The following is a 27,790-nucleotide window of genomic DNA, read 5'->3' on the forward strand; positions in this document are numbered from 1 at the left end:
ACAGGAAGTCTGCCAGCCTTCAGCCCATTGGCTGAATATCAGCATGTGATTAGTGTAATGGGTATTGAGCACTCCAGATGATTTAAATAATACTTCTGGCGTTCTATCAGGAGTTCCTAGCCTTGTGGACAGCACAGGGTCCTATAGCTGCAGAACGAAATATGTGTTGATCAATATACTTTGCAATTATGCTTTTATCTAGACTATATATTTTTCCAAACTGCTTTGCAGGTACACTTTATTGCTTATGCCAGGTTTTGCTGCTGTTTTACACTACATTGTAAGTGACCCTTTGTGAAGCAGGCGTTAATTTTCCACTTTGTACATTGCAGAAGAACCCGGCACATCATCATCTGCTACTTGCACATTAAAGAACATAGAAGACGCAAGAGAATTCCTGGGGAAACACGTGGAGAGGTTCGATAAAAACATCACCTCTTTCCGCAACGCGTTTAAAGTTCATGAAAGAAAGAGTCTTCGACATTACATAGTAAGTGTACCCTGCGTTCTTATTACATCGTAAATAAAGTCAAATTCAAAAGTCAAAATCCACTTTTTTTTTCTTTTTTTTTTCCAGGACTCTGTCAATGCGTTATACACGAAATGTCTTCAGCATTTGCTACGAGACTCTCACTTGGTAAGAATCTTGTTTCTCACCCACTGTAAATTTAGTTCAGCATCTCGGTACAATTTGCATTGTCTTTTTTTTTTTTTTTTTTCGAAGTTCCACAATACAAAGGGACATCTTGTATTTCAAATATCTTAAGTGCTGATGAGCTCAATAAATGTTCACATAGATGTGTGACTGTGACCAAGCTCTTTCATATGACGTAAAATAGTATTAATGGTCCTTTAAAGATCCCTTTCTACTAAGCAATGATGTTTGCTTGCGTTGTAGAGGGCAATCGCCAAGCAAGAAACGCAGATGAATTTTATGAAGCAAGCAGTAGAGGTAAGGGGGTTATTTCTGCCCGCTTTTTGATCCCTCTGCGGCAGGCATGGTCATTTTGACACCAGAAGGCGCCATGGATATTGAATGTTTATCTCTCTGCAGATTTATGCACACCATGGAATTTATGATCTCATCTTCAAGCAAGTGGGGACCATCGAAGCGAGCGAGGTGAGTTCCAAGAGAGTCTTAGATAATCCCTAACTGTCCATAGAAAACAATGCAGGTAAACATTTGGCCCTGATATGTTAGAGGTTACTTCAAAATTTGCAAAAAATGCAAATATGTCTGCAGTAGGGCCACACAGAACGTAGGTTATGTTTTACCCTTAAGAGGCAGGAATAATGCACATCCTCAAGTCCTGCTCACCACATTGAGAGCTGATTGGCAGCCACACTGTTCTCCCTGGCAATCCGGTGGTCTCTATCAAAATGGTGGTGGAGGAAGGATATGTAGAGGCGCTAGTGTAAAGTGGACGTTCAGGGGAGATTCCTACTTGGAGGGTCTGGGACCAATAGGACCTGCAGATGTGACCTAGACAGCAGGAACCTTCTACGATACCAGTTGTTGGTGCTCCTCTGTGGCCTGTTGTCGGCTCTGAGAGTCTTCACCAAGGTCATGAATTCCATGGCATTGCTCTTGCCTCATCAGAGGATCTTAATCGTCCTATATCTGGATGAAATCACTGACTGATGGCTGAATCGCTAGCTTACTCTCCAGCTAGTGGGGTCATGCAGCTCACATCATGAACAGACAGAAACCGTTACTGGCCCCATGGACAAGACAGCCCCTTGTCCTGGACAAAGTTTGTTCTCTAGAGTGAATTTTCCCAACTCTGACCAACCCATCCACTAACATTTGGTTCTGGTCAACCTTGGTTGCTTCTCCCTTGGGTTCGATCTTCTGTCTGTCTGTTATTTAGTTAGACGGAGCTTTTCAGAACTGGCTTTATCAACATGATTTTTAAGTCGAAAGGCCTTGCCGATCAAACATTCAGACCATGCTGATGGTATGGAAGCTGCCTTCTTCCTACATCTATAATAAGATTTCAAATTCTCACTTGACCTGGTGTGAGGAAACAGACCTTTGCACCCAAAGTGTTTCATATCTTTCCCTCGCTTCTTTTCCTCCATGGGGTCTTGAAACAAGGGCCTGGCTTAGCTGTGGAGCAGGTTTTTGTCCTCTTGGCATTCTTTGTGCTCTTTCAATGCTAACTTGTGCTGCTGCTAGGTGTTTTTTCAACAGGCCACGTTCAACCTCATTTACCATCTCGTTTTATCATCTGTGTTTTCTTCATAGAAAGGTATTTTTTTTTTCTCTTGGCTGTTCTTTAGACATGTCTGAGTCAGTGGCTCACTCCTATTGCTCTCCACACTCCACGAAAACAAGTCTATCATGCATACAGTAACATCCTTCCAGCCTAATATGGTCTCTGGTTTCACCAACCAGGAGTTGGTGGTGTTCTCCTTGTGTCTTCATCATAAAGTCAAAAACAACCACGCTTCACTCCTTGTCTGCTAATATACCTGTCCAGGTTTCAGTAGTGCCTTCATTTGGATGTGCTTTTTGTCCTCTAAAAGGGACATAGACAGGGATTAGTTTTGCCTCCCCACAGTTGTTATCCCGATAGAGCAGTTGACAATCTAGAGGGCCTCTGGGATGATTGTGCATTCGACCATGGGGGTCAGTCCTTTTTGGTCTATACTTCAAGGTGTGGTCTGCAGACCAGACCTCTGGTTATCCCTATATAATTTTTTTTTTATTTTTTTGCAAAGTGGACATTACCTCCTCTATGGAAGCTATATTTGGTAGACAGGTCCTCCTTGTGGCTCTTCATTCTTAGATATTCCATCCCTCTCATTGATGGTGGCTTTGGGACATCATGTCATCTGTGGGCTCCTACATGCAGACAAAAGATGATTTTTGTATTTACCATTAAATCTCTCCCAGAGAATACATAAATTAGTCTTTGACGAAAGCAGTACTTTAGAAAAATAATTCTAAAACTGAAAAGTAGATATACATCTATGTATGTGAACTCTGCTGAAATGGTCACATTTGCGCAGAAAGGATATGCAGAGTTCATAAATTACCCTTTTACAATAAAAACAGTTACATTTCAATATGCTATTTCCTTGCTTTGAATTTTAACAGTAGTTTCATGGTTGTAATCCAGAACTTCCAGCTGTAGTTCTATAAAGCCTGAAGAACAAGCCATAAAAACTGGTAGAAGCCAAATTTCATCTAAATGACAAAGTAAATTTTACAGCTCATTAGCCCAATGCTTTATTGTTGATACATAAATTCTGTGTAATGTTGTCATTTTCTTTCCATCTGCTTCATGTCTGCACTAATACTAATAACACGGACATTGCCAGCGTTTTCCTTCACTAATTACCAGTCTGGGTTTAATTGTCAGGATGCTGCGTTTAACAAGATTACAAGAAGCCTCCAAGATGTCCAGCAGAAGGATATAGGGATTAAGACGGAGTTCAGGTAAGGGAGAGAGCGATCTGCAGGCCAGACAACGTGATGCGTGAGAAATGGCTTCAGGATATGGGTCATTAGAAGGATTATTCACGAACGGCCAAAGAATGTAACTGGAAAATAACTCGGAAGTATCCGGTGGAAAGTCTTCAGTGTATAAAAATCATAGAATTATTATTTATTTGTCTAGTGCCAGCATACTCTGCAGCTCTTTCCAATTGATAACAAACACCGTAATATAGCAAAACTGGGTATTCACAAACCAAGAGGTAATGTTTTACTACCCGTTTCTGATTGGTTTTGTAAACGTAACCTATGATATGAATTCAGCTATTAATGGTTGGTTAAAGTTAATTGTATCCCATGAATATATCTGTAAGAACCAAGGGCTGGGACACCATTATGTAGAACATTTTGTTCTTTTTAGGGTTACTCCCATTTAAGTGTAAATTTCTCATTGCCTTTAGCCTTTCCAATTCACAGTTACTGTTAGATGAGCCCCGATTTTAACCCATCTGCCCCGTTGAGTGCTGGACTGATAGCGAGAGAGAGTCTGTGTATATAATCTTGTGGCCAGAAGCTAAGTAAAAAGTTGCAGTGTATTTGTAAAGTGCTTACTTCTATCATATTTGTTTTTCTTTTTCTCTCTGGTTTTTTTCACTGTGATTACATTTGATCACTAGACAATCGTTGAAACATTCTTTTGTGATCTATGAGATAAGTGGTAGAAATTCTACTGAAGGTCTCAGTCGTAGAACAATTTCATAGTGGAATCTCTAGGAATTGACAGTGATTTATCTCCAATTTATTCAGGTTGGGATTTGTACAAGACCAGTCCTCGATAAATACCATACCATGAATCCATATACGTTGTATGGACTGATCTATGTCTAGGTTAATATATTATCCCAGGGAGCTTATTGTGACTCATCCAATGTATTCCCAACGGATCAGATGAACTAGCGGAACTCCACACTTCTTTCACTTCCTTTCAAGAACCTTTATGGGTTTTTGGATCAGGTTCAGTTCTCGCACTTATGTTCTCCAGTCTTCCTACTCGGGAATGAAGTACTAATGGAATATGGATGTAGTAATGTTAATGTTTAATGTCTTTCCTTCAGCATTAACATCCCCCGTGCTAAGCGAGTGCTGGGCCAGCTGAATCATTGCACATCCCCCCAGCAGAAACTGATCTGCCTGAAGACAGTGGTGAACACCATCATGCATTCCCCCAGCCAGAGAGGTTAGTGCTCGAGGGGTATCCGGCACTACAGAATAAGAACAATATTCCTTCCAAGTAGTTCTGTAGTTCCTGTTTTCTGCTGTCTGTTGTTTTAGTGAAACTATATGATTTTAACACATTACTGGACTGTTGTAACTGTGTTCTTAATTCCACAATATTGCCATACCTAAGCGTTGAGTTTTAAACTTTAATTCGGTGATAATAGTGGTTTGCGTCATTGACCCTTAAAGTATCTTTCTACCTTCCAAACTTCTTATTTTACCCTTCACCCTTTTCCCACTGTAGCTCTTTGGGGTTCATTTATCCAGTCCAGTGCTTACAATTTAAGGGAGAAGTCCGGTGGCCAGCCTCCATTATGTTCTCCGCCCCAGAGGATCCAATGAAGGGCTAGAGATAATAGCTGGCTCCTGATTGGAAAAGAGCTGCGGCCGTCCAATCAGAAGCTTTTGCTGTTATTTCTAGCCTTGCATCAAAGGCGTCATTCCTCTGGCTGCCAGTGAGGATTTTGTGGGTTGAACCCCAATCATTTTTAAGTACCAGGACCTTTCCTGGTTTGAGTTAGTGGCAAGATGCCTGGGATAGGACCGTCCACTAAACTTTTGGGTCTGTTAAATGGGGGCAGTTGGTTATAAAGTAGTTTTGTTTTTATCCTCTGTTTAACTTTGGTAATGGACCACGGAATATGATGATCTAGTAGATTGTGCTTCATACAACCTTGCTGATTATTTTAGAGGCAACCGATATAACGTAGAGCTCGCCACCCAATTAAGCGAACAATTTGCCACATGCATTATTTTTCCTGCTCAATGTACTGATTTCTAATTACAGTGTTTATTTAACATTCTTTTTAGTGAACATGGAGACGATGTGCGCCGATGATCTCCTGTCTGTGCTGCTTTACTTGCTTGTAAAAACCGAGATACCCAATTGGTACGTAGTCGCTGGCTAGTTTTCAGCACGCAGTTAGTTGTTGGCGTGTTCTGTATGAGGGCCTGGCTCTGTAGTCAGTATGCACAGACTATCCATTGTCATTGTTCCTTCTCCTGTCAGAAGGTGGCGTCCGAAATCTGGTAGCGGTGGTGATTCAAGTGTAGTGACCCCCCACTTAGGCTTGGCTAATAAAGTCTGTTGTTTCTGTGTTGACCACTCCTTTGATTTTGTGCATTGTGGCAGCTTTGCCATAAACTCTCCCAGCAGTACACAAGTTACAGGATGTGGATAATTTCCGGTAGTTTCTATATCAGATACTAGCACATACTTGCCAACTCTCCCTGAATGTCAGGGAGACTCCCTGAAATAGGGGTGATCTCCCTCACTCCCTGAAGAGTCTGGCATTCTCCCTGATGCTGAGCCAGTACAAGACGTGGTTGGCTTCGCCATCTGTGGCATGATGACACGGTTCAGAAATTGTGTCCTATGTCCATGTATTGAAGCCTATGGAGGTGGCCATTTTCATGGAGACCCTAGATTTAATCAAAGACTGACAGGTAAGACAACATGACTTCAGTAATGGAGACAGAAATGTAAAAGACACTTCAGTCTCTAGAGATTCATTAGCTGCTTTTCTTTAACGCGTAGTTGTCTACTCTCCCGGAATATCTGGGAGACTCAGATATTTCTGGGAGACCTCCCGGGAGAGCAGGGCAATCTCCTGGTTCTCACCCCCGCTATAGATAAGTGGCGGGGGGGTGGGGCTTAATGATGCAAATATTGTCAACTCAGCCCGCGCCCCTGCTGTATTTGGCCAATATTGTGACAATCGTTTAGGGGGTGAGGCCAAAATGATGTGCTTCGTCAAGCCCCGCCCCCGCACAACCACCTTCTCCGGGATCTCCCTGAAGCCAACGAGGAAAAGTTGGCAAGTATGTACTAGCAAGAGTCATTCCTTTCTGCTGTTATGCAGTGACCAGTCCCTATGTATCATTTATGTGGCATCTGTTTTAATGTTACCTCCCTACAGCGAAATTAAAGCTTCCTGTGTTTATTATGACTTCAATGTCCTTTTACCTGTGCACCAAAAGCTGGCTGATTGTCTGTGTGTGCTATAGTGGATGAGCTGTGATTTATTGTGTGCTTGCTTTTACTGTGTTGCAAATGAGTAAATATTGCACTTTGTATGTGCAGATATCCGTTCCGATGTTACACTAAGAAGCGTTTTTGTTTTTTTTCTTCGTTTCCAGGATTGCAAACTTGAGCTACATCAAGAATTTCCGCTTCTGCAGCACCCCGAAGGATGAACTGGGTTATTGTCTGACCTCCGTGGAGGCTGCCATTGAATTTATCCGCCAAGGAAACCTGACTGAGCCGGCTGCAGTGAGTAGGAGGCCGTGACGCGCGTAGTTAATTTTACAGTTTATTGTGGTGGGAGTTGAAAGTCCCACCGAGACTGGATGAAAAGTTCAGGGATTTCTTTATTGCATTACTCTAAAGTATTTGTAAGAAAATCGCTAATCAAACACCCAATCACAAGCTCTGAAGACGGTCTAACCTCCCTCCCATGTTCATGTAACCGTTTTCACACAGCATTCGTTCTGATCTATAAAGCAATCAATGCACTTTGCTAATGTAAAGTATTTTACAAAAATTAATATTTCATCTCCCTGCTGCTGCAATCAATTCCTGTTCAGTGCATTAGCAGAGCTAGGAATGTAAGTGCATTGGGCTAGGTGGGGGTACGAAATGAGGAGGGTGGGTGTCATAGAATTAAAAGGATTTGTGATACAAGTATACAGTAATCAATGGTCACACAGTTCGGAATGTCAGTATTTTTAGATTTGGTAGCAGAGGTTGATTCCGAACATGATGCTTCATTTAATGTGTTGTGTATCCGAGGCAAGAATCAAGAATTTTCATTGGTTTGGGGTTTTCTGGGACAGAGAGAGTGAAAAGTGATTGGCTGCAGCTATACAAATACTCTGTGCTTTTACTGACCTGGAATCTGGCACCTCCCGTCCCATTTCCTGGCTGATCAATGTCAGATACCAGGAGCGGCTCTTCCTGCGTCCACAACAACCTACTTGGGGTAATGCCTTCACCTCCCAAAGATTGAGATCCACAGATGGTCGCGTATTTGGAGAAAATCCACATAGATCCAGGAGTATGGCAGCAGAATTGCCACTCATTAAAATCACGTATTTATTATAACCTAAAGAGCTGATCTGTTAGATACTGATGGGTTTTTTTCAATCTGTATTCAGAAATGAGGAATACGTTTTTATTAGAAGTGTCTGGATATTGGCAGTGCAGATGATATATTGGGATTTTGCGACGGGCATTCATCACTGTTTCACATAAGTCTTCTACATGAGATAAAGGTACTAAGTTTAGGGGAAAGTACGTACATAGTAGAGAATGGATTGAAGGAGAGGATACCGTCTTTATAGAGAGAATATATTCAGAGTGGACTAAAATTATTAGTGGTCTACTACAGCAGGGGTCAGGGAACTTTTTTACCTTTTACCCCAAAATATATTTAGATACGCCAATGTTACCCCCTTGATTTGAAAGGAAGGAAATCATGCATTATTAATTATTGGAATTAAAATTTTTATTGAATCTATTCAAAATTTCTTTGAAAGCTTCAACTTCAAAACTTCAGGTTTTGGAGAAATGATGTCGCTTCATTTTTGATACGAGAGCATCAATATTGGGGCATTTTGATTGCAGATCAATTTGGATACAGTCTTCAGCGTCCAATCGATTTCTCTGCTTTGTTTTTATGTTCGTTAGAGTGGAAAATTCTTGTTCGCAAAGGTAGGTTGTTGCAAAAGGCAGCAACTTTTTGACTGCCTCCTCATGTGCAATTTTGATGCCTTTGCAGCTGTTGACATCCAAAAATATGACAGATCTGCTTTGTTTTCAAATGCAATACGTGCTTCATTATTGCATAGAAGCTCAAGAAGTGCCTCTGCCAACCCTTGAGGCTCTTGTGGTCCAACAGCAATTTCACATTTAAAGGGGTTACAAGCCAACTGACAGCATGTGAATCAGCAGCATTACCCCCAGGAATTTCATTTTTACCCCATTTGGGGTAATTTACCCCTGTTCCCGGACCACTGTACTACAGGGATGAGTGATTTCTAGATTGTAAGCTCTCAGGAGCTCGTCTAGTCTGCTCCCTTCTCACCCATTTGTGTGTGTCTGTTTCCGTACCTCCTGTATGTTCGCCAAGTCCCCTCCAGTTAACACGGCTTCTATGTTTAATGCACTGTATTGTGCTTGTATGCTTCTAGATTTATACTATTTTATGCCGATTTTCTTTATGTCCAGCTCTTTGCTGTTTTTTGTTATGTAATCTTTGTAATATATCCTCTACTTCCCCTTTGTACGACGCTGCAGAGCTATGTGGCGGCTTATAAATGAAGAATCCTAATATTAATGATCATGAAGATGGCCTGCCTGTATCTGTTGATGTAGGGTTATTCAGGAAAAGTAGGATAGCAACTACAAAGACTTGGAGGCCAACGGAACATCTGTTACAAATGGACGAAATGCCATTTCGGCATCAGCATACGAAAGGGATCTTTACTGTAAGGGTAGTAAGCTGGGGGATTCCTAAACAATTGCATGATTATGGTAAATTTAAAGAATTAAAAAATTTATTTTATTCCTTTCTTAAAAGCAATACTGTATGTAGAGTGATTGATCCAGGGAGTTTTATCCAATTTGACAGTTTTAGGGTAATAAGGAATTATTCTACAATATTCTCCTCCCCCTCCCCCTTCTTCTGGATTAACACAATTAGAATTGATCAAAATGTTGAACTTGATGGAACGCTCAATGTTTTCTATGTAACAATTTTAATTACTGGAGAATTTGCTCAAAAGACAATAAAACACTCCTTGTAAGCTGCAAATGATTATTATTAAATTTCTCTCTTTAAAGGTAACTTCTATTTAATTTTATTTAGGACCAGTTTGCAATTTCATAATCCATTTCATGCTGAAATATCCCAGAATCTCCAATGTGTGTTGTTTTTTAGGACGCTGAAGGTAATGATAAATCGTTGCTGTGGCAGAGAATGAACTCGATGTCAAGAGCTTCCTCCGCCCCTATCGATTGCCTATTCAAGGTGAGTGTTGTAGAATTCATACACCCTGCCACTGTGGAGGCTGACATTTTGTGGGCTGGGCCAATATTCCTGAGCATACATATAAATCACTGACATATTATTCATAGAGATAGCTATTGTGACACAGAGGAGTAAAATCGAAGGTAGACTTCAATGGAACGGTGCCCTAGTGGCTAACTTGAAAATTGCATCAGTATCATCCTTTTGTAGAGTACAACGTGCTATTTATTGTGTTTCAGTATACAGTTACCTTAACTTGCTGTCTAAAAGCTCCAGTTGCATTTGTAGGATTATTTTATTAACAATGTAAATCCAATATAAAATTCTTCTACTAACATACAAGGCCGTCAACAAAATTGCACGGACATACATCTCCTCACTTGTCTCAAAATATCTCCCTACTCGACACCTCCGTTCTGCACAAGATCTGCGTCTCTCATCCACTCTCATCACACTCTCGGTTACAGAACTTTTTTCGGGCTGCACCCACTTTGTGGAATTCCCTTCCTCGCACAGTAAGACTTTCCTCTAGTCTCCAAACCTTCAAGCGTTCTCTGAAAACCCGCCTCTTCAGACAAGCTTATAGTATTCCTCTACCACCCTTTTTATCTTCCCTATTACCACCCTCTACACAGCTAACACAAGACAACAACCCTCTCGCCAACATTGCCACACACACAGCACACTCAGTACTTTTACCTTTGCATTCTAGCTGGTCCAGTGTGCAATATGATGTAGCACATGTCCTTGTGTTTCCCATTGTCCCATAGATTGTAAGCCTGCAAGCAGGGCCCTCTTACCTCTCTCTATGTATTACCCAGTATTGTTTTATTAACGTTTGTTCCCAATTGTAAAGCGCTACGGAATTTGCTGGCCCTATATAAATAAATGATGATGATGAATAGCTTGCCACTAATACAGATTTCCCCAATCCCTCCTTGTTTTTCTCTCATCCCACGACAGCACATTGCTTCGGGGAACCAGGATGAGGTGGAGAAAATGTTGAACCAAGGTGATGCAGATGAAGTAGTTGTACAAAAGATGTGTCATCCGCTCTGCTCTTGTGACCGCTGTGACAAATTGGCTTCTGGGTAAAGATCTCGCCACTAAAGTGGTTCTTGTACCAGAGAAATTTTGCATTGCAAAGTGTTGTTACTCGTACATAAATACAGATATGGAAGTCGGCAGTGTCATTTACGTAATTTTAAATAACAAAACTCCTATTATGTTTGCAAGATTAATTAAGCGAGCTGAATCCTGATGTCTTTGTTCAGATGGTTTATGGTGTTCTTGAATCACTTACATATATACATGTAAGATCTTGGGAATATTCATGTCTCCATCTTTAGTCAGAGTACATAAATAAGCACGTTACTTAATGATATGGTTTTTATTTTTGTTTGGAACATCCTGATAATTTTTCAGGGTGGTTTTTGTGAGATCTGTTAAGAAGGTCACCAATAATTATCTTAAAAAAAAAAAAAAAATTGACTTAGACATCAAAAAGCAATGTGTTTTGGGGGCATCTATTTCACAACAGAAATCCGGCTACAAAAGCAATTCCGGGGGCAGGACGTGGTCGTGGATATGGTCCCTCCTCTAATTACCACCTACACCAATCACAGCACATCCTTAGGCTACATAAAGCTGCCGCTTTTTGCCAGAGCAAATGTTTTTAAAAAAAAAAATTGTTAAAGAATGGTGATTACTTTATTTTTTTTTTATAGGAAGTTAAATGACACTTCGATTGTTACGCCGTTCTCTCGAGATGATCGAGGCTACACGCCCCTTCACATTGCAGCTATTTGTGGTAAGACCTCCAGAAAATAAACCAACCCAGTTTCGTTCCGGTGACAATGCCAACGTTTGTGAGTCTGGTTCTGTGCGCTGAGGGATTTTTAACAGGGGGGGGGGGAATCTGTTATTTAAATTTGGTATAATTTCTTATAAAGAGGAACAGTCACCCACACAGAGCTTCATGTTGAACAATTATTTGATCAAATAATAAATATATATTAAACATGTTATATTTATTGTGTGTTATGGCTGGATGGTTTCTTCTGTAGTCACCGTTTTACACGCCAGCATGACATTAGCCATCCTTTGCACAGCTATTGTTATTCATGAGTATTAATAAGCGAACCGCCCTTGTACTGGCGTGAGCGTGCTCAGAAACATCCTGTGACATCATCAAGCTGCCAGTTCTCCATACATTGCCTCTGAACGAGCTCAGTGCGGCAGGAACTTCTGCCATCACCGGCAGCTAATGTAAATAATTACTGTTATGTTACTGAGCACCGTTGTATAGCTGAATTTTCTCAAAATTTCACCAGTGTAGGCCTGGCCAGCCAGTGGCTCTACAGCGGCTGTGAAACTACAAGTACCAGCATGCCCTGACAGCTCTCTGCTGACTTTCTATTGACAAAGCCTAACGGGGCTTGTAGTTTCACAGCAACTGGAGAGCCCAGGTCTGACCTAGAGCATGTCTGGACATTTTTGTGGGAAGCTGCATTGTCTTTAATCTGTGCTGTGATGGCTTCAGACCGCAGTAGTCCCTCAGTGTTTTATTTGTAACGTTCTCTAGGTCAGTCTCGGTGCATTGATCTACTCATCTCCAAAGGAGCGCTGGTTAATGCCACTGATTACCATGGGTCGACTCCCCTTCACCTCGCTTGCCAGAAAGGCCACCAGAAGATATCGGTGAGCTAATGGTTTAGATATCTGAGTTTTCGATGTGCACACACAGAAATCTCTTTAGATATTTGTCTTCATGCTGCTATTACTAGGTATTCAATATAATAACGTTTAGCCGATGAATTTATGTATTGTTGCTTTTTGCTTCATTGTATTACGTTGGAAAAAAAAAAGTTTTAAATTTGTGCCTTTTCTCTACATAGAAGTCACTTGTCGGCCTTATTAGAAGATTATCGGACAGACAGGGTGGTTAGTGTGCTGGAAGTCTTGTCTGTGATGTCTATTTTGTGTAGCCAGGGTCTGCAGGATCCTAGCACCCATAAGGGCAGGTAGTGGTGGCATTAGAGGAGAATCCTGTGATAGTCGCACTGTAGAAGTAATTCCACTACATAAATACATTGTATCGAACACCATGGAATAGATTTATCAAACCTTCTAATCGGGAAATGTGGAGATGTTGCCCATAGCAACCAATCAGATTCGAGCTATCGTTTTGTAGAATGTACTAGATAAACGATAGCTAGAATCTGATTGGTTGCTGTGGGCGTCATCTCCACATTTCCTATTAGTGACAGATTTATCAAACCTGCTGTGCTGCAGAGACAGGAAAAAAAGAGACTCTCCTACCTTCCAAAAGCTATAGGGTGTCCACCTACGTACCAGTCAGTTCTGTTAGTATTGCAGCCGGTATAGAAAAATGGAACAGTAATTTTCATTGTTCTTGTTCTCCGTGATTCTGGGACTTTTGTTCCTTTTGTAAATACTTTGTTCTCTTTTAAGCTGCTCTTGTTACACTATAAGGCAAGCAGAGATATACAAGATAATAACGGGAACACCCCACTTCATCTCGCCTGCACCTACGGACATGAAGAGGTAAGTATCACAGGGTTCTGGTTAAAGTACAGTGAAGAATTGAGATATGTATATTACTGTTTGTGAATGGAAGCAAGATAAGCAAATGACTGATTTGAATGCAAACAAACACAAAAAAAAATTTGACTTTGTTGACTGGGAGAAAAGCCCAGGCTGGGAATGAAACATTGTATAACATTCAGCACATTATATCCAGCCAGACAGAATATGGAGTCCAATAGAAGAGTTCAGTCTAGAAGGCATGTTCTAATGCTATTATCACACAAACCCCTAGGCCTTTTTCAACTCGCTAGATCAGTGATGGCTAACCTGTGACACTCCAGGTGTTGTGAAACTACAAGCCCCAGCATCCTTTGCCAGTAGATAACTAGCTGATAACTGACAAAGCATGCTGGGGCTTGTAGTTTCACAACACCTGGAGTGTCACAGGTTAGCCATCACTGCGCTAGATGTTGTTGTGCAATGCGGTTGGCAATTGCATGTAACAACACTAAAATAAATATAGTGCATCTGTCTATTGTACAGTTTGGAGAGCGGGGGATATTTAGCCCGTGTTATTTGTAACCTCTCTTCTTCCAGTGCGTGAAGGCTTTAGTCTATTACGATGTAAACTCTTGTAGAATGGATTGTGTTAATGAGAAGGGCGACACAGCGCTGCACATCGCCGCTCGCTGGGGATATCAAGGGGTCATTGAAGTACTGCTGCAGAACGGAGCTGGCACTACTATAATAAACAAGAGGAAGGAAACGCCGCTGCAGTGTGCTCTCAACTCCAAGGTAATGTATCACATGGATGCAGAGTACGAAAGCGTTGACAAGGCGTGTAAATGTCTGTATTGTGCGTTAAAGGGGTGGTATCCTCACAATATACGGTATATACATTTTATAAATATTGTATAACCTTAAATTCAGTAGTTCTGTTCTATTAAATCTGATAAGGAATCCTTTACTATGTGCGCGTGTAGATATGTATGTATATTCTGTATAGATTTGTTGTTTATAATTGGGTGCATGTTTCTCCCTTGGTATCGGGGGAAGGGAGGCGCAATCATTGCCAGCTGGGGTTCACCCAATCCCACCCAAGGGCAGATTTTGGGAGGGGGGGGGCCTTCTAATTTGGGGAATTGGAGGGCAGGGGTTCCACGTTTGCAGCCAATGTGAGTATAATTCTAGTGACCAGTAGGATTAATATGCGTGTTTTTATGTTGCATGTATGTGCGGAGAGGATTGAAGCAAGGAGTGCATTGAGCAATTACTTTTACCTTTTGCTCCTAGATTCTGTCCGTTATGGAAATTGCGGATGTTGAAGTCATTAGGAGGCCGAGTAATTCCGAGGTAACAACCAGCTTCAGAATACTGTGCTGAATGTGTGATCTGCTCTATTCCTCTCTCTCTCTCTCTCTCTCTATCTATATATATATATATATATATATATATATATATATATATTTACTTGTCTGCATTGTATCTCTTACTGTGGGTCCTGCTGCAGTCACCCAGCCGGTCCCCACCTCGGTCCGCAGACACGATTAGCCGAGACTCCTCGGAGTCCAGTCTGTCCTCATCGTTGCCCAATACCAGACAAGATGACATGAAGAGCAAATATAAAGAGGTATGTTGTGTCTTGTCGGTGTTACAGTAACTAAAGTTGGTGCGGTTTAGGGCTTTTTTGTTTTGTTTGTAGAGGGCAGTGATCATTTACACACAGGCAAAATTATTTTCCATGAAAGTAGATTTAAATATGTATCTCAACATAATAGAGTCTTAATGGATACTAACTTCTGACACGTTAAACAGAAATGAGAGAGAGCATTCGTAGAAGTACTAATGGGGATATTTAGAGGAGATTAATTTTAGCCCTGCCCACAGACTGGGAACTTTGTGCTTGAGAATCTGAGAGCAGGAACACACTGTGACTGTTTACTGGGCGGAACCGCAGGTCAAGAAGAGCAGGAAACAAAAACTTTTGTAGATTTTATTTTAGGAATGTACAATCCAACTTATTTCCCTGGAAAAAACAAAAAACCAGCAGATAATTTTCGGTGTTTTTTTTTTTTTTTTTTTCTTTCTCAGGTGGAAAAACTTTTACGAGCGGTTTCTGATGGGGATTTGGAAATGGTAGGTAACTATGAAAGCCTCTCTCGAACTTTTAATGAAACACTGACCTTCAATATAACAAAACAAGATGCAATTCAATTTTAAATCTCCGTAGACAATATGGGAAATCGATAGGACATGTTTAAAACAGAATCTCAATGTCTTGTCTCGGGTTTAATGTGAAAGTAATAGTCAAACTTTAATGTAAAAGCCTTTTAAGTTATTCAATTTATTTACACTGGAGGCTGAGACACCTTCACACTAAATGTTTCGGACTGTATAGTGGAAAAACTGTCTCCGCAGGTCCGTTACCTCTTGGAGTGGGTGGATGACGACTTTGAGGATGACGTAGAAGACGCTTTCTTTGGGAATAAAGAGTTCTGCCACCCTTTGTGCCAATGTCGAACGTGCGGCCCTGTTCAGAAGGTTCGTTCTGCTGTAGTTTGTCTTAGAAGTCACAATGTAGCTTCTAATCATAACTGTTTAAGCATCTTAACCTTTTACTAGGTCTAAAGAGCCCTGTCCCATGCATTGCTTTAGCACAAGATCAACCATGGGCAAAATCCAGATATTTATTATTTATTGGCTCCAAATTTCACTCCTACATAAAGCTGATATTTCGGGTTTTTCTTTTGTATATGTGCGCAGAAGCTAAGTAAGATTCCTGCCAGTGGCCTTGGTGTCAATGTGACGAGCCCGGATGGATTCACTCCTCTCCATATCTCTGCCCTGCAAGGTCATTCTCTTCTCGTGTCATTGCTCCTGAAACACGGCGCTCACGTGGATGCAAAGAATGGGAACCGAGCGTTACCACTGCACCTCGCGTGCCTCAAAGGGCACCTCGAGGTGAGTTCAACCGTCTGCTATCCACAGTCCTGAACCTCTATAAGTACGGCTCACTTATGCAGTTTATTAGCAAGGAGCAATATATAGGACAGGCGACCCTTAGTGTATTATAGGGGAACTGCAGCAATGGAAAAATCTCTGTTTTATCGGGCACCTATCGCCCGCTCAAAGTGGCGGCAGTCGTTTTGTGGCTGAATTAATATTCATTACAATGTAGCCTGGCAGTTAACTAGGAAATACAGACCTCGCTGAGGCATGAGGCACTTATGTCTGTTAATAGCGCAAGGATAGGTGAAGTATTGGTTTAGCACACAAAATGGCTGCCTATACTGTGTAGTCAACTGTTATAATTTAAAATGTACTTGTCACCTACACACGAGGCAGCTATTTAATAGGTTACATTCTGATAATGACTGGTTTAGCCAATGTATAGACTAGGAACAGAGAGGCATTACTGAAGCATGTTGTAAGGTACACCGTGTAGGCAGCCATTTTGTACAGTATAGTAAACCGGTATTCAAATTAATTCCTGTGAAACCAGTACCTCAGTGATGTCCCTGGTTTCTAGTGAATTGATGCTTAATTTTCTCATGAATATTGGTGTAGTCAATGGCTGCCTCCATTGTATCTAAGCAACAGGCTCACTCTGAGACCCGCCCACTGAGAAGATGACCCGTTTGTTTGTATTGTGGCAGGTAGTGAAGATGTTGATGGAGTGTAGCACCGGAAAGAATAAGAAAGATATGAACGGGAATACGCCATTGATATACGCCTGCATTGGAGGCCATTTGGAAATTGCAACACTCTTGCTGGAGGTACGGTGATACTAAACTTTATATAAATTATATATAATCACAAGCTAAAGTTAGTGGGATATTTTTTATTTATTTTTTTGAGGGCATTACCGTAACTACTCAAATTTTAATATTGCACTCTACATTTTTCACATACACAAACTGACAAATACCCAGAACATGTAATATGTATACAGTCTATATCCATCTTACCAGAAAATCATTTTTAACTCATAATACAAGTTTGGAATAGTCCGATAAATAAGCGACGGTGACCGCAGGTAACACAGCGACTAGTAACAATACGGCTTAGGGTGGTGTCACAGGAACGCTTTTTACACTGCTTTTAAAACGTGATCTGTACGCTCTACAGAAGCTCTACCTGGACCTGAATTTGAAACCCGACAACCTAAGCAACGGATCAGCTTTGTAAAGGCTGCCTGCGGTAATTTGGGAAAGTGTAAAAGTATCCGTGTCAAATATTATTCCGATGGCGGCAAATCCTGTCACGGCGGCACCATAAGCTCTCCGGCTTTAAGAGCGTAACACTTTTTAAGCCGATATTTAAGCCACTTGTAAAATTGGCCACATGCGTTTCCATGGCTGGGAAAAAAAATACTAGTGTTTAGCGCACTGTCCTTAAGTGTGGGATTATAGACTCTTGTGAGCATCCATTAAATTTGCCCATGCTCTTCCAGGTGAGATTGGGGGATTTAGATTTTTTTTTTTTTGTTAGTTCAGTATAGGTGTAGGAGATCAACTAGGAAAGTGTGGTTGAGATATTGGGGATTTGGTATACCTGCTGGGCTTGATAGCAGCTTTGGGCGGCAGGTGAACAGTGTTTTGCCACTTAATGGTTTCCTGGAGCCCGGGGATACCCCAGAGATGAATCGCCAGAGCCGCAATCCACACAGTACTAGCTCTGTACCCTCTTCTCTGGGGAATCTGATAAATTGATCAGATGAGTGGTCAAGCGCCTAGTTTGGCATTCTCCGCGGGCAGCTTGGTAGCAGCAGCTGCCACCATAACTGTAAGTTCCCTTGTCTTTACCATCCAGAGTGTCACCTCATTATAACAGTACCATACCGGCAGTAGCCGCACGGAAATATCAGTCACCAGTGGCAACTTTAGTATTGTTGGATGATAATCCTTCTAAGTTACAGTAGCCACAGCCACTTTTCCACCACATATCCCACACGCAGGATAAGAACGTGAATAGTCTCCCTGAAGATGTGTGGTCCTCTAGCTCACGTCTCCACATTATTAGCCTATTGGTTAAATGCCCAACATGAAAACCTAGTCACCATGGGCAGATGACACAATGGCAAACTGTGTGACTAAAGAAGTTCAATGGGTACTTCTGAGTAAAGTGGAATTGTCACCTACACAAAGTGGAAGCGGACGTTTTGTGGAAGGAACCAGTGACCTCACCAAGGCCCTTCCTGTCTTGTGCTCGCAAATATTATTTCAACCCCTACAATGAATACCTCCACTGTTTGTTGTTGACAAGTAAACTTAAAACTTACTATGTTGCCCTGACCTCTGCCTGACTACCGGATTATGGGTTGTTTTTTTTGCTTGTGACCCTGACCTGCCTGGTCACTGTACTCGGCTATGGAATATAACTTAAGTTTTGGTGTTCAAATTTAAAGGATGGTGATGATTTGAGTAGGGAGCACTGACAGGCCGGTGTGGTTGTACCCCTAGTGCCAGAGACAAGCTAATAAGGATCCAACTTGTGACCGAATCCTTTCTGTTCCAATCTTAGCGCGGAGCATCGGTCAATCTCTGCAACATGAAAGGGAACACGGCATTACACGAGTCCATCCGCAAGAGCCATGAGGCGTTAGTCAACCTGCTATTAATGTACGGGGCTTTGACAGACGTTCGGAACAAACAGCAGTACTCCCCGCTGGACTATGCAAAGGACGTACGTATTGTTTGGTCTATGAGAGGACTTTATTACATTCCTTATAATAAGTATAGGTAAGGATTGTGAGTGTGGTTCCATTTGGACAACCCCATTTTGAATGAATATTAGGAATGGTTTCCTGAGAAACCTACATAAATTCTGGAAACATTGTAATTGGGGGAACTCAGCTAGACTTTTTTTTGTATATGTAAAATATCCATTTGTGGGGTTAATGTGTGATCCTGATTTTTATTCCTAATGTTGCACATAGTGGGGTCTCTTCTTTAAACCACATGACCTTTGAAAACTAAATATTAGAAAGTAAGTTTGAAGGTAAATTATTTTGTACACTCGTATTCTGACTTTCCAATTCAGGTTTGTAGAAAAAAAGTGTTCTGGAGTATCCTCTCCAGCTCCACCCTCCTTTTATGGAGGCCTGATCTCATTAGAGGTCCCCTGACACAAGAGGGAGGGATTATGCTAATCCAAACGGGGTGGAGACTTTTTACATTTAAAATAACTTTTTAGAAGGTGGGATCATCTTTTTCATTGAAGACTGTAGATTTAACTTAAAGTTTTTGACACTCTGAGGGACCTTATGTGAAATGACCAGCTCAAAGCTTATTAAATAAACAAACGATTTTATTGTGTTTTTAGAACAGCAGAATTAAACAATTCCTACTGTCTGCCTCTAACGTGACTTCAGATGATGGCTTGGTGACATCAGAGGAACATCCCTGCCACATCAGAAAAAAATGTAAGATAGAATCATACTCCAAAACATGTAAAATATGTACATATTGTTATAATTCCTAGTGAATTCAGGACACAGCAATAGCAGTAGAAAAACCAAGTGTCTTATTTATTTAGGCAAAATATGTGAACAAGGATTCAGTTTGTGGAATATGCAGATTTCAGGTAGCAGCATAAACAGGTATACTCCAATACACAAATATGAACAGGTGTGATGAATGGCAGGAATAGTCCACAGAAGCAACAGATTCCAAGCAATGACAAATACAGTTTAAATGCAGGAACAAGTATATTGAGTTACCCAATTGCCAGGAGGCACAAGGCTCCACACTAAGGAGGCAGGGATCAGAATTCCAGATTGCCAGAGGCACGAGGCAGTCCAGGGAAGCAGACAGACTAGCTGAGTCCAGTGACCAGGCAGAGGTCAGGGTCACAAGCGAAAAAGCAGCAGGCAAGCAAGCAGGGTCCGGTAATCAGGCAGAGGGTCACAACAGGAGATCAGACAGCATTAAAGCAAAACTGGAACAGGGACAAGAAGCAGCCAGGTATAAACGATGAACTGCACAGAACACAGATTGAGGCAGGTACGTGAAGCTGTGAGACAGGTGCTGTTACTAATCGGGTAAGGAGATTAACTCCTACAGGAGAGGTTCAAAGTTCAGGGGCAAACAGCAGCACCTCTGGTGGAATTGAGTTACTGCAACCACATACAAAATACAGGCAGAGTCCTAACACATATGTTAGAAGGTATGCCTTGATCTTGGTGGAGGGTGCCATCCAAACGCCCCTCTTATTTAGCTATGAACACCATCATCCTTCTGTCAATATAATTAGCTCAGGATGTTCTCTGTATTGACAAAGTTTCATTTTGGATGTAAGCTTGTGCAGGGGCTGGATATTCAACCACTCTACGTTTGGGCAGACCATCATCCTCATCACCATTTATTTATATAGCGCCACTAATTCCGCAGCACTGTACAGAGAACTCGCTCACATCAGTCCCTGCCACATTGGAGCTTACAATCTAAATTTCCTAACACACAGACTAGGGTCAATTTGATATCCGCAAATTAACCTACCAGTATGTTTTTGGAGTGTGGGAGGAAACTGGAGCACCCGGAGGAAACCCACGCAAACACGGGGAGAACATACAAACTCCACACAGATAAGGCCATGGTTGGGAATTGAACTCATGACCCCAGTGCTGTGAGCTAAAAGTGCTAACCACTGAGCCACTGTGCTGCTCGTGGGTCCTTATGTGCCTGCCCTTCGCTGGGTCCATATGTAATCCCAATTCTAACCCTGTGCTTGGCATTTACCAGCAGTTCCATACATACAATGTTTAATTTTGAGGGGGCATCAATTTTTAGTAGTTTTGACCATCCCTCCATGGACTTGACGTGCGTCTTTGGTCTTGGGTTGGTTCTGGCTCTGACCAGTTAGTTTAGACATGATGTATATTCCTCTAGTAATAAGCAGAGTTAGTTATCATATAATCTGTTTCTTATGTAGATTAGTTTTGGGAGACCACCCTACACTGGTGTCTCTACAGAGACTTTTGTGTTAGGTCGAAGTTTCCATCATGGATCTATGTTCCATGGAGGAGAACAAGTTTCTTTCCTCGACTAAAGTGTCCAATAATAGTCTTTGTTCCCAATTAAGCTTCGTAGTAATCTGATTTATCCTTAAACTGAAGGTTTTTTCATTCTACATGTTAGTGAAAATAACAAGTCTTCTAAAGATTGGCACAATCTGTCCTCCCCTGATAAACTGTTATATTTTAACTAGTTAAGAGTTTACATCGAGGAAGGATGTACTGTTTTATACATGTGTAATAGCTACAATTTTTTTAATTTATTTTTCTAAGCGGCCAACTCAAGTCCGATAGGCTCCGTAAAGGCCCTGACAACAGGAAAAGCTGATGTTACATACACTAAGTAAGTTCATTATAACTGATATAGCTGTCCTGATGGAAATTGGTTGTAGTTATGCTAACTGTTAATAGTTTCTTATCCTATTCTTGGAGCTAATAAGGAGGGAGATTATCCTGTATCCACATAAACCGTGGAAATATTTTCAGTAGTAAAATATCTTCCTTTGGCTGAATCTTCTTTCTTTCTTGTCTTTGTCGGCTAAATTGTGGTTTAGATGCAGTTCTTAAACCAAATGCATCTCCATCAAATGTATCGTCATTTTTTTGTACATGCGAGAAAACATTTGAAGTTTGTAACATAAATAAAAGTTGTTGAGTTTGTCGCCCATTATCACATCCCACAGGAATTCCTTCATGTGCAAGAAAGATTGTAATAATCATGTAGTTTATTTCTGGGATAGGGCTGCTCAGACACTGCGGTTGACCAATAAATCATTTGACAACACGGTAACTTGACAGGCCTAAGCAGGATCACAGTGTCTGTATTAATGCTGTATTTGGGATTTTCCAGGATGTGTCCATGTTTTGCGACATTCTTGTTAATAATTTTTTGCATTATTATTTTACATCTTCTTTTGTTTTTTGCAGAATTGCAATTGAGAAAAAATCAATCCGAAGAGACAAAAGTATGCCGAATTTTGATGAGAATTTAATAAATCAGGTGGGAAGATAAATTTTGTTAAAATGTACATTAATCTGCACTTGGTGATTTGGATGGAAAACGTTAGTGGTTTTTTGTTTTTTTAAATTAAAATACATAATATTTTGATTGCATTTTTTTGTTTAAACATAAAAGTTCTGTCTCTGTGGGTCGGCTTCACAGCCCGTGATAAGGATTTCATTTAATATTCTGCATCCTTACTATACTTTTTTCTATAATGTTATATATAATATTGGGATCGGTATAGTGAATAGGAAATCTCTTACGAAATAATACTAACATAATACGGTCCTTTTACTGACATTGCATTCAGGTGCACTGTCAGTAAAAGATTAGTACTGTACTTGTTGTCATTGTCGTACTTGCAGTAGACGGAGAAAAGATAATTTGATTCCTGTGGTTGACATTTTGCCCCTAAATACAATGTTCAGATATCAGCTTTAGTTTATGAAAGATCATGGTAATGTACCCCAGGTGGCACGGAGACCTGTGTTCTGGGTCCTTAATTATCGATTAAGGACCCTTGTGTTGGATGGTGTATTAATGTCACCATATAGCTTCTAGATTACTGATTTAGGTGATTCTATCGCGACCGAAGTGTGTGGTGATCCAGACTTTCATAAATGCTCAGATCTAACTCGCTAGAAAATACGCCTAATATTTGTAAAATTATATAGGTCCCATCTAGTTTTCCTCTTCTTTAAATGTCCCATTCCACACGGATTTTATTTCTAACGGTATTTTCAAACTTGTTGGTGTCCCATGAACCTCTGGGAAACCTAAAGATCAAATTCTTTTGCACGCCGCTTATATTTTTCTTGCGGTTCAGATTCTGAAATCGGAGTGTTCGGCCAGGGGTCTGTTCACTGGCAGAAGTACTGAGACAGCTTATGTTAAATGAGTTCTAATCCAAGCCGTACTTGTATTTTTACACTTCCACATCCCTTAATGTTAAAGCATATAAAGTGAAAGTAAAATATTCTCATTATAGGACTTTGGTTAATGCTGGGAAGTCTGCAGATGCTGCTAGTCGGTAATTAGGAAGTTACAACCCCCATTATAAATCCTGCCTAGCATTTGCATATCTCTGCCAAGCACATGGGACATTTTGCGATTTATTGTCCCTTTTTTAAATAACCATCCAATTTTTTAAAGCCTTCATATCTCCCCCTTCACCTGCAGCTATCCATAAATCGGTTGGAAGATGGGAATGTGAAATTCGATGGTACCAGGAGCTGCTCTGAATTCAAGGAAGGATCAAAAGTCGACGAGTTGGACCCTGCTCTGAAGATACCAGCCAGAAGGCACAGCCTAAATGTAGCATGCGTTGTGGACAGCGATGATACTCTTAGCGATACCTTGAACGGAACAGATACGAGCTCCCCACTGTCCGAAACCTGTGATGACTTGGAAATAGAAGTCTGCAACCAGGAACTGTCTGAAATGAACTCCAGAATTAATCTCCAAGAACTGGATGACCTCGAGTGTTTGGGAGGGCCGGAGTGTGGCTGCGTAGCTTGCACTCTGGCCCGTCAATCTTCTCTGTCTTTGGTTGAGTCTTGATTTGAAGTATAGTCTGCCGTGATCCTTACAGAGGACCTCCGTGGGGTTAGTTCTTAACCAGAGCCTGTCTACAGCTGCTTCATAACTATCCTAGGGATTATCTGACACATTAACCTTGCTGCTGTGGATTAACCCTGTCCCTCGCAGGGAATGCTGTGACGGAATTTGGAAGCTGTGGTAGATCAGGAAATTACTGGTGTAGTGCTAGTAATCTGTGTATCTAATGTCACTTTTTTTTTTTTTTTTTTCCTTCCTTGTGGATTTGTAATCTCAATGAATGTATCACCATGCCAAACACTGTTTTACTGAGTAATGGATCTAGAATACTAAATTTGCACATTTACACTGCCTCACATCCACGACTGTTCACCCAAGTGGTTTTGTGAGCTTCTATTGAAGTATTGTGATGGGGGCACAGAATTGTCCAGATATTTAATATTATTGCTGTGCTAAGAGTATGATCAGACTGATCTTATGGTAATTGCGCTCTTTCGTTTAAGAATCGGCATCTGCTCCCGTTTCCTTGTCCGAACCTGTGTCGTACAAATATATTTTCTCAATTTGCCACGTCTGCGAACACCTGGCCGTTCTGCAAAACTACAAGTGCAGTGAAATTTTCTCCAGCACATTATGACTTATTTGAATGATGTTCACCATCAGATGACTTTAATTTATTGGCTTGTGCATACCAAGTTCCAACTTTGACTAAAATATATTGGTTTGTCGCTTCCTGCTGTGATTTTCGGTCAGGTTTTTATATCAAACAAAGGTGTTTATTTTGGATATAACACAATCTCCAATGTTCTCTTAATTGGTTAGAACTGTACCCAGAAAGAAAGGGTTGTGTATAGTAAAAATTGTAAGGGGTGGGGGAGATATATACTAGCCAATAAATTAAAGTCTTCTGAAAATGGAAAGAATCTTCAATTAAGAGTGACAATGTGTAAGATTGTGTTTGTTTCGGCAAACCTCACTTTCTGCAACTAAAAGACTGTTGGTTATCGGCTATTTTACTGCACCAAATAAATACAAGTATTTTTCTACATTTATGATTTCAGATTTTTTCTAATGTGCCAAATACTAAACGTTCAACACAATAAATAGACTCTCTAAATTGTCTGACTGCATTACTATGAGCTTGGTGTGTGACGCGGTCTGGAAGTGTACGCAGAGTACGTGCACAGTGGTGGTCGGACTGATGCTGACGTGTTTCAAGCTTACTGTAAAGCCTCACACATGTTCGTGTTTGGAGAAACGCGTCTCCTTCGCTGCAAGTGAGAGTCATGGAGGATTCCTTAAACCTGTGGTGGTCCAGTCCTGTATAGGGTAGCAATCGGGGGGAAAACTGAATATAGTACAGTCACGAAGCATGAGCGAGATGTTTTAATGGAGTTATACGAAAGGTTGAGAGTTTATTTGGATGAATGAGGTAGAAGATAGTGGACAAAATAAAAACCTGGAAACTAAATATAAAGTCACTTAATTTTTGGTCACCGGGTGTGGCCTATACTTTCTGTGGCATGGCTTTCTCTACCAATGTTGAACTGTGCAGGAGGGTTGCGGCATTCTTCCATACAAAACCACTCAACGCGTTTCGTTCCAGAATATCCCATAAATGGCTTAGATCTGGTGATTGAAAAGGCCATGATTTATCCATAACATCAGTCATGGTAAAGAAATAGCCTGATGACCACATATGCTCTGTGCCTTGTCCTACTGGAAGATACCCCTCCCGTCGCGAAAAAAATACTACCAGAAGATATTCAAGATGATTGCTCAGTATCAACTATTGACTTTGCATTTACCTTAGCTTCTAAGGGAATGGCTGCAGTAAAACATAAGTGCCATCCACAACATTACGGAACCACCAGAACCTCGGTGGAAACCAGCTCTCGGCTGTAGTTAGCTTGGTAACACATGTGCGTTTCTTAGATTGTCGAACTGGTGAAAAATTATTTATCTGATTTACATTGCCTTCTGACACTACTTTGGTAGTCCGTTGCCTGTGCTATTTGCACCACTGAACTATCCGTGTCGGGTGTGATGACAATATATGCACTGTAACCCGACCTGATCTTCTCAATTGTGGAGGTCTCATTGAACTGACTGCTTAAACTGGCTGCTTCCAACAGGTTTACAGACTATTTCTGTGCAGTTGGTCACCTGTTCATCTATTTAATGTCCAGAAAAGGAAAACCATCAATTCTACAATCAGTCCTGTATTAATAAACTCTCACAAGGTGCTGCTCATTATATAGAGAGAGTAATGAAAATTATGATTTCTCTGACATCCTTGGGGGACACCGGGACCTTGGGGTATAGGGTAGAGCAGGCGAATGCTGGCACTTTAACTTTTAGTTAACTAAAACTCTGGCTCCACCCCCTCTATACCCCACCTCCTGCTAGAGGCCAGTCTAGTTCAAGTGCCCGGCGAAGTGGGCTGTGCACAGGGCTGCTTAGCTGCCAGTTTTCCTTTATTTTATTATTTTAATGACAGCGGAGACTGTGTCTCCGAATTCTGACAGCCGGCGGCTCGCCGAGCCGCGTAGTCGGCTGTCAGTCAGACTCCTGGCTGCATATTTATTTCTTCTCCTCTCCCGCGGCAGCGGTCGGCGAGGAGAGTGTGAGGCAGCGATGGAGGAGGTCTGTGGAGCGCTCAGCACGGACGGCTGTGCGCTGGCTGCGGGGGGGGGGGGAGCAGAGGTGCCGTGTGGGTTCTCCTTGCTGCCTGCTCCCCTTTGCCGATTATCTACCCTCCATTGGAGCCAGACACAGTCGGTGGTGGCTGGGGTCTGTCCTCCAGGTACAGAAAGCATGCTGTCTACACATACTGCGTCTGGAGGGTTGGCAGCAGGTAAGTGACACTCTCAGCATAGTGCTGTGAGAGAGATATTAGAAATTGCAGTTGGTTCCCTGAGCTGGCTGTTTTTTTCCTAAAATCAGTCTGGTTAATTGGTAGAGATAAGAGTTATATTTTTAGCTCAGGGAACAGGGTCAGGCAAGGGTCACTGTCTCAGTGAGCCCTGCTAGGCTGTGGATTGGTTGAGTTGTTTGTCTGTCTTAGATGTTATCCAGTCCAGAGCTGGGCCCTGGGGGGGGAGTGTGTTTTACTCCTCGGCACTTCCCCCGTGGTAGTCCTTCACTCCTCGTGTGTGGATACCTGAATAGGCAGCCATATCTAAAGCTCCTGCTTCTCCCCTTTTCTATCCTGTATACTGTAAGGTAAAGGGTTGGGGGTGGTGTGTTTAGCCTTTTGTACCTTTACACAGTTAGGAGCTTTTGGCTGTATTGCAGGCTCACTTTCTCTGGTAGTTTTGTGTGCTGCTTGTTTGTTATCTGTATTGTGTGCATTTTACTGTACTGTTTTGTCCCATCTTTTAACATGTCTGAGAGGGAAAAATCTACACGTGGCAGGGCTGGTGCTACTATGTTAAGTTTCACCTGTGCTGTATGTCATGTTAAGTTACCGTCTGGGCAGTCAGGAACACAGGCTCTGTGTGTGTCCTGTCGGCCCACAGAGACTACTCCTGGTGAAACAGTGGCTGTCTGTTCAAACACGGAGGAGCCTGCTTGGGCTCGGTCTCTATTTAATACAGTGGAACTGCTTGCTCAGAAGGTACAGTCTCAGGCAGCTCAATCTTCTGATTCTGCTTCCTTAGTTCCAGCTTTGCCTGTTGCTGCTCCAGTGCAGTCTGGAGAACCAGCCTGGGTGCAGGGTCTTGCATCCTCAGTACAGGGTTTGGTAGCGTCTCTTCCTTCTTGGAGAGGATGATGCAGTCGGTCACTCCGCCTTCCTCAAGTAAGCGGAGGCGGGTGGCCGCCTCTTTTCCGGAACATGAATCTGTTTCTGATTGTGGTTCCCAGGAAGAGGGTGAGTTACCGCTGGGTTCTGACATAGATGCTGCTTCGTTGGT

The 27,790-nt window shown here is 41.7% G+C and overlaps 1 protein-coding gene across 2 annotated transcripts in view; it reads left to right on the plus strand.

Annotated features, from left to right (window-relative positions):
• The window catches only part of ANKRD27 (ankyrin repeat domain 27), a 44,341-nt gene extending 19,420 nt beyond the window's left edge, over positions 1-24,921 (plus strand). The window contains exons 5-29 of one of the 2 annotated variants that reach the window (XM_075189204.1): positions 333-490; positions 578-637; positions 899-952; positions 1,055-1,120; positions 3,369-3,445; positions 4,558-4,679; positions 5,531-5,609; positions 6,860-6,992; positions 9,661-9,750; positions 10,714-10,841; positions 11,478-11,560; positions 12,335-12,450; positions 13,225-13,317; positions 13,897-14,094; positions 14,593-14,652; positions 14,810-14,929; positions 15,391-15,435; positions 15,718-15,840; positions 16,063-16,260; positions 16,956-17,075; positions 18,823-18,984; positions 19,624-19,723; positions 21,587-21,656; positions 22,241-22,313; positions 23,496-24,921. In XM_075189204.1, the coding sequence (XP_075045305.1) occupies positions 333-490; positions 578-637; positions 899-952; positions 1,055-1,120; positions 3,369-3,445; positions 4,558-4,679; positions 5,531-5,609; positions 6,860-6,992; positions 9,661-9,750; positions 10,714-10,841; positions 11,478-11,560; positions 12,335-12,450; positions 13,225-13,317; positions 13,897-14,094; positions 14,593-14,652; positions 14,810-14,929; positions 15,391-15,435; positions 15,718-15,840; positions 16,063-16,260; positions 16,956-17,075; positions 18,823-18,984; positions 19,624-19,723; positions 21,587-21,656; positions 22,241-22,313; positions 23,496-23,876 (2,909 nt within the window). In that variant the 3' untranslated portion in view covers positions 23,877-24,921. Of the gene's footprint in view, positions 1-332; positions 491-577; positions 638-898; positions 953-1,054; positions 1,121-3,368; positions 3,446-4,557; positions 4,680-5,530; positions 5,610-6,859; positions 6,993-9,660; positions 9,751-10,713; positions 10,842-11,477; positions 11,561-12,334; positions 12,451-13,224; positions 13,318-13,896; positions 14,095-14,592; positions 14,653-14,809; positions 14,930-15,390; positions 15,436-15,717; positions 15,841-16,062; positions 16,261-16,955; positions 17,076-18,822; positions 18,985-19,623; positions 19,724-19,836; positions 20,213-21,586; positions 21,657-22,240; positions 22,314-23,495 lie in introns of those variants that run through there. The other variant, XM_075189205.1, reaches the window with a different exon arrangement.
• The last annotated feature ends 2,869 nt before the right edge of the window (positions 24,922-27,790 follow it).

The sequence above is a fragment of the Mixophyes fleayi genome, chromosome 10 (assembly GCF_038048845.1).
Source record: "Mixophyes fleayi isolate aMixFle1 chromosome 10, aMixFle1.hap1, whole genome shotgun sequence".
Classification (NCBI taxonomy): domain Eukaryota; kingdom Metazoa; phylum Chordata; class Amphibia; order Anura; family Limnodynastidae; genus Mixophyes; species Mixophyes fleayi.